The 10,403-nt window shown below is 51.3% G+C and overlaps 1 protein-coding gene across 1 annotated transcript; it reads right to left on the bottom strand.

Moving 5' to 3' along the window:
- Positions 1–6,146: 6,146 nt before the first annotated feature.
- Bcl7c (BAF chromatin remodeling complex subunit BCL7C) lies at positions 6,147–10,041 on the bottom strand. Its single transcript, XM_021655411.2, has 6 exons — positions 9,692–10,041; positions 9,126–9,204; positions 8,709–8,817; positions 8,462–8,623; positions 6,937–7,022; positions 6,147–6,344 (listed from the first exon to the last, which is right to left on the bottom strand). The coding sequence occupies exons 1-6, from the start codon at positions 9,781–9,783 to the stop codon at positions 6,219–6,221; spliced, it is 654 nt and encodes a 217-aa protein (XP_021511086.1). The 5' UTR covers positions 9,784–10,041; the 3' UTR covers positions 6,147–6,218.
- Positions 10,042–10,403: the final 362 nt, after the last annotated feature.

The following is a 10,403-nucleotide window of genomic DNA, read 5'->3' as shown; positions in this document are numbered from 1 at the left end:
TCTGTGTAGCCCCAGTTGTTCTGGATCTCCTTTGTAGACCAGGCTGGCCTTGACCTCACAGAGATCCACCTGCCTCTGCCTCCAGGACTAGCTGATGGCACACACCTTTAATCCCAGTACTTGAGGAGGAACAGACAGAGTTAAGTGAATCTCTAAGAGTTCAAGGCCAACTTGGCCTACATAGTGAGTTCCAGGACAGACAAAGATACAAAGTGAGACCCTGTCACAAATAGGAAAGAAACAGAAGTGTTTTGGTAGTTTAAATAAGAATGCCCTCATAGGCTCCCCTATTTGCATGCTTTGTCCCCACTTGGTAAACTGGAAAGAATTAGGAGGCGTGTCCCTGGGCTTGGAGGTGTCCAAAGCCCACATCAGGCCCAGCATGTCAGGTCCTGTGCCCCTCTCTGTGCTCCCCAAACTGGTTGTCAATCAGGATATAAGAGCTCTCAACTACTTCTCCGGTGCCATGTCTGCCTGCAGGTCACCGTGCTCCATGCTGTGACGATAATGGACTAGCCCTCCCTCTGAAAGATCCCAGTTAAATGCTTTCTTCTATAAGAGTAGCCTTGGTCACCGTGTCCCTACACAGTCATAGAACAGTGCCTAAAGCAGGTTTCAAACTTTGGTTGGTTGAAGCGTTCATCAAAAGATGGCCTCCTGAAAGGACCTGGAAGATGCCTGATATCCCTTGGCTTAGAGTTGGCGAAGGGATTCGTAAGACAATGCTACAGTGGGTACCCAATGTAAAACCTAGTCCTCCACAATGGGAAGGCCCAGAAGACACAGCTTTCCCTAACCCTGTAAGACGCAAAGGTGAGAGGGGCCAGCAGCACATTTGAAGAGCTTAGTTGTTGCCCTTTTCCTTGTGCCAGACCTTAGGATTGGAGCTGTTGCCACTCAGTTGGATAAATGAAATTTGGTGAGTTTAAATGGGCCTCAGGGTAGCAGGGGCCTACTGACACCATAGAATCAAGAAAGGCAAGGCAAGGTGATCGTAGTTATCGCAAAGGTCAGCACAGACAATTCGATGCTCATGGGGGGCTGACCCGTAATGGTCAGCACAGCAAAGTGAATTTGATTGTGGTATGACTCCCATCACCATGACTGGCTAATCGATCGCATGTTTCCAGGCATGAAACAGATAAAGAGCCTTCTACGTTTTTCTTTGATCTCTACAAGCACAAAAATTCTCAAGCAAATGAAAGAAAGGCTACACAGAATCATGGCAAGAGGGAATCTCGGCCTGTGAACCAATTTCCAGACTTGAGCCAATTGCAGACCCATAATGGAGGGATGGCCAGGTTCCCCTGAGGAAGGACCTTGATTAAATACCTAAGAGTTTCACTGTTAGCCTTTCTTCAGTCCTTCCTGAGGGACCAATGTCCTCTTGGAAGGGAAACTGTATACTGGGGAAGAGGAAGAGGAAACAATCAGATTCTCCAGGGACTATTGGATACTGATTGTAAATGGACGCTGATTCCGGGAGACCCCAAAAAAGACTGTGGCCTCCAGTTACAGTCGGGGCTTATGGGGGCCAGGTGATTATTAATGGAGAGTTGGCTGAAGTCTGACTCATAGTAGGTCCAGTGAGTACCCAATTCATCCTGTAGTTATTTCTCCAGTCCCAGAATGTATAATTGGGATAGATATACTTAGAAGTTGACAGAAATCTCACATTGGTTCCCTGACCTGTCAAGTTATTGTTAAAAAGGCCAAAGAGAAGCCACTGGAGTTGCCTCTGCCAGGAAAAATAGTGAACCAAAGACAGTATTGAATACCAGGAGGAACTGCAGAAATTAGAAGCATCATCAAGGACTTGGAAGAGACAGCGGTGATGGTTCTCACATCTCCCTTTCCCTCTATCTGGCCTGTGCAGAAGAATATTGTGTTTAAAATGTGTTTGTACAGATATTTGTGTTTTCTTCCCTTAATTTCTTTATCATACAAATTGATAAACATAACCCCCATTGAGATAATATCGGTGTTTATTATATTTAAGTTATGAGATACTAAAACAGTTTCCCTCAAGGGATGCTGCCACCTATTCTGAAATATATAAATGCATTTGTGGTTGTGCATGGCAAAGTTCTATCAAGTTGGGTATAATTGTGACTTGGTTATTGTTTTCATTTGGAAATTAAGCATGGCATGAAAAGATATGTTTGTGTGTCAAGTTGATCAAGGGTGGACTCACGGCTATTCTTGGTTGGCAATTCGACATCTGGAATTAACTAAAACCCAAGTATCTGGGATAGCTGTGCATCATTTTCCTTGATTAGATCATTCGAGGCTATCCTAAATCTGGCCTCAACTCTTGGAGCTTATATAAAGGACATGGAAAAAGGTTTTTTTTTTGTTTTGTTTTGTTTTGTTTTTTCTTTCTTGCCCTCACTCTCCTTGGCTAGTCCGTTCCTTTACTAGCATTAAGGCCTACTTCTTAGGGACTCTGGAATATACTGAAGAAGTGCTGAAACATCCCAGCCTGATGTACTGAACAAGTACTGGCTCTGAGACCTTCTGTTGGGAGACAGTCCTTGCTGGACTAACTGGACGACAGCTTAGAGGCCACTGCACTAAGTCACCTTTACATATATTCATTCCATCAGCTCCTCTGGAGAACCTGGCTGCCGAGTTACACAATAATAGGATGGAGCCGCAGGACATGCTGGCTCAGCAATGAGGACTGGGGATGAGGACACTGACGGGCAGAGGAAACAGAAAGGATCAGTAGATAAGAAGATGAAACTAAAGGCCCATGGACCATCTCAGAGCTGTGTTACCATTTGGCCATTTGAGTCTGGAGGCCTAGAACAGAATTTGGAGGAAGGGGATGATTAATTTAAGAATAGGTATGACATGGGAAGGTAGAGTTTTCATAAAGAAAAAACTAGGCCAGGGCAATGAGCACTAGGGTGACACAGACCAGGGATGGCCTAGAGTCTAAGGGGAAGAATCCCAGAAAGAGTGCACTTGGCGATGGAAGGGAAGGCACAGCATTTCTGCTTCAGGGATGTGCCTAGAGAAGGAGTGGCTCACAGACCAAGACAGGGCTGGAGGTGTTTGCCACGGAGAAAGTAGGAACAGACTGTTCTGGGGTAGCAGCCAAGGCCTGTGATCAGGAGAGGAACAGAATTGGAAAGCCTTAATCCCTTAAGGCTGCTCAGAAATGGGTACCTGTTACAGCATGGTCTGTGCTTTGTATTTGATTGTTTTGATTATTTTGCTCCCAGAGGTCTGCCTGCTGCCTTTTACAAGCAGAATATCAAGTACCCAAAATGATACTGTGTAACCTTGCTTCCAAATTATCCCTGATTGGCTGAATAAATGCTTGCAAAATCTGGGCAGGGCAGAAGTGAGGTAGATTGGGCCCAAGTTTGAGGGCTTGGAGGACAGGAAGATCACAGGAAAGAGACAGGTAGATAAGAGAGGAGAGAAAGAAGAGGAGAGCACCATGAGTTATCAGAAAGAGGAACCACGTGGCTGGGAGGAGTTTACTCTGAGGATTGGTGATGGAGAGAAACGGCCCAGATGAAAAGCATGTGAAAATAATTATGAGAATGATGGATGGGAAGCCCAGATAGGAATAATTATGTGGGGCTGGGGGTGTACAGATAGCCTAGAGGCTAGTTTCTGCCCAGCCTCAGAGTTTAAGGTGTATTAAAAATCTAACAGATGTCAGTGTCTTTTTTGATATGGTAGCAGGATAAATAATAACCACTGCATTAAAAACCCAAGTTTTCAACAACAGATAACTGCTATGGGGCCAGAACCTACACAGTCTCCTGATGGGCAGGTCTCTGACACCCTTCCTTTTCCTTGGTATATCCTTATCTGCATTATGGGAGGATGAGGAAAAGGACTGTCGTTTACTGAGCTCTTGCTGTGCACTCAGTCAAGGGTTCTCTCTCCATGTAACTCATTTAATTCTTAGACTACTCCCACCAGGCTCACGCCACTATTACCCCCGATTTACAAACAACAAAACAAGGCAGAGGAGAACAAAGAGGAACATCACACTAGGAACGTCAGAAGGAGCCGGAGAGAAGGCTTAGTATTACTGTAGTAGGGAGCCCTCGCTGCTCTTCCAGAGGACTCAGGTGCCCAGCACCCACATGGTGCTCGCAACTGTGTGTAACTCCTGCTCTAGGATATGGAACACCTTAGGCCTCGGAGGGCACCTGCACTCATGTGCTCATAGCCACACCTACACACACGCACACACACACAACTCTACACATAAGTAAAAATATTAGGTTTTCAAAATGGTGCCAGACAGATGGCTCAGTGGTTAAGAGCACTGGCTGCTCTTCCAGAGGACCCAAGTTCCATTCCCAGCAACCACAGGACAGCTAAAAAACGCTAACTCCAGTTTCAGGGGCAATTTCGCCCTCTTCCGGCTTCCTCCAGCACTGTGCACACACATGGTGATAGGCTTACACGCAGGCAAAACACCCATACACATCAAATAAAAACAAAGAGCAAAGAATAAAGAAACTAAATGCAGGTGGTAAAATTCCAACCCAGAACTTGAATGCTGGGCCTTAACTTTGTGCTGCTAAGCCACAGAAGGCACTTTACGGTTTGTAGGGGACTTACATTACCACATGGTGTCAGTGAAGGGAAGAATGAGATGACTCCTACATCCAGAAAATTGCTGGTTACCAAATGGGAAGTATGGATTATTGACCCTTCAGAGATGTCCATCTCCTAAGCCCCAGAACACGAGCGGGTTACTTTACATGACCATGGCATCTTCAGACAAACTAAATTACAGGATGTGGGGGGGGGATGATCCTGCAAAACCTAGGCAGGCCAGTGTGCTCACAGCGGGTCACATGAGCAGCAGGGAAGCCAGGCAGAGAGATGCAATGATGGAAGCAGAAAGGCAGAAAAGGTTAGAAGTTGCAGGGTGGGGTTGAAAAGAGGACAAGCCACGGCTTGAACCCATTCCTGAATGCAGGTAGCTTCAAGCTGGAAATGCCAAGACAACAGATTTTTCCCTGACAGCCTTTTGCAGGAGCCAGCCCTACAGGTACCTTGACTCTAGCCCAGCAACACTGGCTCTGGACGTCTGACCTTCAGAATGATGACACTATGAATTGGGGAAGCGCTAAGCCAGTTGTTTTGGGTCGTTTGTTTCTACAGCAACAGGAATGCCTGCTGTCACAGACTGCCTAGCCAGCCTTGTCTCTACCACCACAGGAGACACTTTGACGTTTTTAAAGTGATGCTTTCCTAAACCTCGGTCTCTCCTTTTGTTAAAAATTAAAACAGGGCTAACTCACCTGACCCTGCTTCTTTGACAAGTACAGATTTGAGGGGTGCCTGTATGGATAAAGTTTCTCACTAGGCACTGGCAGAGGTGGGGGAGGGGTGGAGGAGAGGTTGGGGTGGAGCGGGGAGTGAGGCCAAGTTATTAACCCATTGGTCAAGTAAACTAAGAGTCAGAGAGTACAACTGACTAACCTAGGTCCACACAGGTAGTGACAGAGGAAATCAACAGTCATGCCTCAGCCTCCTGGGTACTGGTCTTCCGAGTGTGTGCCACCATGCCCAGCCCTGTTTATTTACCCATTCATTCATGAAGCAGCTGCTAGGACTACCGTGTTCCCAGTGCTAAGCTAGGTACTGCTGGGAACCTACTTCTATCCTTGAGATGCTTGCAGCTTAAAAGACAGAAATGCAGACTCATGGCCCCCAAACAGCCTGATAAATGTTAAGACAAAGGGGAGGAAGCTTAAAGGGCTGTAGGAACTCAAAGGCAATGATGCTGATGGAGCCTAGATTCAGGGAAGGCATCTAGCAGGAGGTGACAGTTAGACAAGCGACAAGGACTCAGCTCAGGTGTGGAAGGGATGGTTCAGCTGGAGGAGACACGGTGCTGCAGCTTGCTGAGTGCAGGGAAGGGGTCGGGTGCTTCCTCTGGGCCTGTGAGTGAAGCCGGAACTGCTGGGCCCCCGGGGGGTGAAGAAGGGCAAGGTGCAGGGAGGCCAGGTCCTGGCTCAGGCCCTCACCGCACATGTAATCATGGTGTGAATACAGGTCATCTTGGAGCCTTGGTGACCCCATCTGAGGGACAGAGCATGAGCCAAAACTGTCTCCAAAGGCCCTCCCCAGCCTTGACAGGGAAATGACATGACACAAAATTACAAAAGGGTCTTTATTTATAAAAAGCCAAAGGGGCCCTTGGAGCAACAGGACAGGAGGCAGGCAGCTTCTCAGGGGTCAGGGGCATTTGGGCAGATGCGCTTGAGTGGGGGGGCGCCCTCCGAGTCCTCTGTGTCACCCTGGGCTGCCTCAGGGACAGGTGGCACTGGCTCAAAGACAGGGTAAGCTTCAGGGGCCTGAAGAGGAAGGGCGGAGAGGTGTGAGCTCCACTCTGACCCAGGAGTACAGCCTCCTAGCCTCTGCCTTTTCCACTCTACTCCCCTGGGGACCCAGAGTCTGGCCCAGGACCAAGTGACCAGAATATAAGATAAGGCACCAAAAACAATGGCAACGCTGTTTTGGGGAAAGGATATGATTTTTCTGAAAAGTGTATCAACATATACCTTGTAGGGAAAGGCAAGGAGTGGCTCAGGCTAATGCTGAGGATGTGTGTAATTCAGAGGACGGAGGCTCTTATGCATACTTACCAAGTCAAGTACCACCAAGCGGCACTCTGAGCCTAGATTTTGTTTTCATGTTTTTTTTGTTTTTAATCCTAAGAGGAGCACCAAGATCGTTTTAGGCTTTCAATGCTCTTAAATCAGCCATGATCCAGCCCTCAGGGTGGTGTCTGTGACACCCCTCTTCACCCAAGAATTCATCCTCCAGCTAAGCCTTCCACTGGGTTCTAGATCCATATCTCCCTCCTGGACCCTAGAATGCAGTCTCCCTGTCCCCCCAAGCCCCCACTCCCCACAAGGCCAGAGCCCAGCCTCTGGCCCCTCTCACCTCAGCTTCCAGCAGCTCTGGGACAGGCTCCTCCTTGGTCAGCTTCGGGGGTTCGTCGGTACCGCCTGCGGGCGTGCCCCCTAGATCTGGAATGCCAAATGAACAGACACCTCCTGAGCCAGGACAAGTGAGCAGGGGCAAAAGAAGCGGACAGGCACCGATCAGCAAGACAAGACCGTGGGAGCCAGGGGAGGACGCCAAGTTGCCAAGAAAGGAAGTATTAGGTTTGGTTTTGTTACTGGGGAGCGAGCCGGGAGACAGAGAGAGCAGAATTTAAGCAGAGGGAAATACACGCCTAGTGCCCACAAATTCTATGTAGTATGGAGTCTAAATCCTGATCCTAGGCAAGCTATTTCTCTGAGCCTCAATTAAACTGTCTTGCAGAATCGGAATATTGACAGTAACAGCTCACGAGACTACTGTGAGGCTCAAGCGGGGTAAAACGGGTAAAGTCCTTACCACGCTGCTTGGCACGTAGTATACTGTAGCTAGCATTTTCATCCATCCAAACATTCATTTGAATCTGTGGTACTGGAGACGGGGCTCAGGGCCCTGGGCATGTCAGACAAGCACTCTACCCCTGGGCGGCAACGCTTGTCCTATCATTTTACATTAACAAAAGTATTTGGAACAATCTGGACATGGTCCAGAGGGCCCATGTCATGGTGTTCTTGATGGGTGGGGGAACGGGACAATTTTAGGCCCAACAATTTCTAAAGGCCTTGGTGTCAAACTAAGGAGTCAAAGGCCATGGGGAGCCATGAAGGATATGAAGCAGAAAAATAACCATCCTGGATTTGTGCTTTAGGAATTGCTGTCCTGTGTGGAGGCCACTAGAGGCAGGTGAGGAGGTGGGGGCGGGTACAACTGGGAAATGAGAGGCAGAGCCAAAGGCACAGAGATCAGCCACACTTGGGAAGTAGTACTGACCAGACGGGGGACCGACTATATGAAGACAGAGGAGCAGAAGAGGGCTCAGGCCCAGGGTGTTGGCTCACAGGCTCTGTAAGTCTGGGCATCTTTCTCTGGATGTCCTTTCTCCTTGTGTATAAATAGCAATCATAATAGGATCATCGCTCCCAGAAAATGACAGTGAAGATTAAATAAGAAAACAAAAAGCAAAACATTGAAGTGCTCAGAAAACCACCTAGTGGAAATGGGGCCCTGCTAGCCATTAAGCCACTTCTACTACACGGCTACACTGTGATTATCAGACTCCTTTATTCCCTGAACAAGTACTCACTGAACATCTACTGAGTCTCCCACGTGAACAAGATCAGCATGGCTGACATGAGACCGTAACGGAAAAAAAAGACAATAAGCAAGCCAAGAAATAAATTTGCATAAAACTTTCGCATGGTGATACACTCCTACAAATCTAAGAAGCCGGAGGAACGAGACAGCAACTGAGGGTAATTTCTGCCAGGGTCAGGGATGGTCACCAACGGAGACAGGGGGTGGAGGACATGACATAGGTACAAGGACAAGATAGCGAGTTCAACTTTAACTACTAGAGCGCTCCTACCTCTCTCTTGGCCCAGTTGTGGGGGCTGAGTATCTTCCGTAATGGCTTCTGGTGGTCCAGTTGGTGACCCAGGGCGGCTGGGCTGGGGAGTGCCCCCAGGGCTGGGCTCAGTGCCCTTTTGCAATGAACCTTCTGAATGGAAACTCTGGTTGCTGTTCTCATCTGCTGAAGCAAACACCAAGCTGGTTGGCCGGAGGATCGCCTGTAGCTCTCTCTGCCTCCCTCCCTTTCCAGAATTTCTACGTACCATTGAGGTCCAGCAGCAGGAGGGGGCCACCTGCTCGGGGACTGGTGCCCCTGCCCCGTCTCTCCCGGCCTCGGGATCTCTCCGCCCCGCCTCCTGCCCGCCGCCTCTCCTGAGGGTTAGAGAGGTAAGATCAGAGTTAGTTGGACCGTCTCTTACAAAACCGCTCAGTACAAATAAGGAAACCTGGGCTCAGAGAGGCGAGAGGTGCTGCCTCAGGTTGTCTAGGCTGAGTTAGGGTGTGTGTGTGGGTGTGTGGGTGTGTCTGTGGTGCGCCCCCGTGCCGGCTTATAATCGTTACCATCTGCCTGAGCTCCACACTGGAGTCTCCAAGCCGGCTAAAGGTGGAGGCCAAGGTGGGGAGGGAAACTGCCTGAGGCTGCACAGATGCAAGGCCTGTTGGGGGTTGGGCTTGCTCACCTCCTCCTGGGGATCCACCACAGGCACCCACTTGAAGATTCGAAGGGAAGTGTCACCCACAGTCACCCACCGCTTCTCCCTGTGGGAGGGCAGGAGACCGGGTCAGGGAGGCCCAAGGACGAGCCCCCACAGAGCTGGAGGTCGGGAAGGATGTGCTAGGGTCAGGGGCAGCTTCGCTCGCAGGGCGTGGGAGCAGAAAAGGGCCCGGCAAACCCCAGGGCACTGACGGATGTAACTTGGAGCTGCGGTTTTGCAGACAACCTGGGGCACTCAGCAGGGCGCCACCAAGGCCTGGCCAGGGACTCCAGCAATGAAGACCCGGGGCCGCGCTTGCAAGAGTGTCAAAAGATTCAGGAGGCGGGGCATAGATGAGGGCTCCCGCTCTGGGAAAGCACCACTCCGGACCACGCTTTGTAGACCTCTGGGAATTGCCAGGGAAAGGGGGAGGGGGGGAAGCCCTGTCGATTCAGAGCACAGCTGGTGGGCGGGGGCAGCTGGCCAGGAAAGGGCGGAAACGTTTGGAGGAGGTGGCTTGGCTGTGTCCCCGGCCCAGGGGCAGCGCTCACCATCTCCGGACCTTCTCGATGGTCGCCATCACCTTCTTGATGTCATCTTTGGCCCGGCTCCGGGTCTCGGCCCGCACGGTCCGGCCGGCCATGCTGGCTGGGCTTGGGCCGGGATAGAGCCCGTGGTGGGGCGGCCTGCGGTCCGGCGATCTCAGGCTGCTCGCCAGGCCCCGGCGCCGCTCTTTCGGCCCGCCGTCCCTCCGGGAGTTGGCCGCGCCCTCCCTCGCTCCCCAACGCCTCCGCGCGTCCCCGCCTGGCTTCCTGCGACCGCGCCCCGCCCCGGCCCGTCCCCGGAGCGGCCCGGGCGGCGCGGCCGGCTAGAGCCCCGGCCTGGAAGCCCGGTCAGCCCCGCCCCGGCCCGGGCCCGCCCCTCGGGGCGCACGGACGCACAGCGCCCTCTGCCCGCCGCGGAGAGGGAGAGCTGGGGGGCAGCTGTGCGGCTGGACGCGCGCGGCCCGAGCGAGGCGGTGCGTTCCGGCCACGTGGGCACAGGGGTGCGCGAGAGGGACTGTCCTGCTGTGCGTCCGCGGCGGGTGGCTTCCTGAAATGCTGTGTGCGCGCGCGCGCGCCTGCCCTCTCCAGGCTGTTTGGTTCTACGCTGCTGCCCGACTTAACTTGTTCGTCCATTCATTCAACAGTCCCATTCACAGTGCCAAGTACGTGCTAGGCTCTGCGAGGGCAGAGCGGGCCTCCTCGGCCAGAATGGCGGAAG

This window comes from Meriones unguiculatus, chromosome 14 (genome assembly GCF_030254825.1).
Source record: "Meriones unguiculatus strain TT.TT164.6M chromosome 14, Bangor_MerUng_6.1, whole genome shotgun sequence".
Lineage (NCBI taxonomy): Eukaryota > Metazoa > Chordata > Mammalia > Rodentia > Muridae > Meriones > Meriones unguiculatus.
Note: the sequence above shows the minus strand (reverse complement) of the source record. Positions and strands in the feature narration are given on the sequence as shown.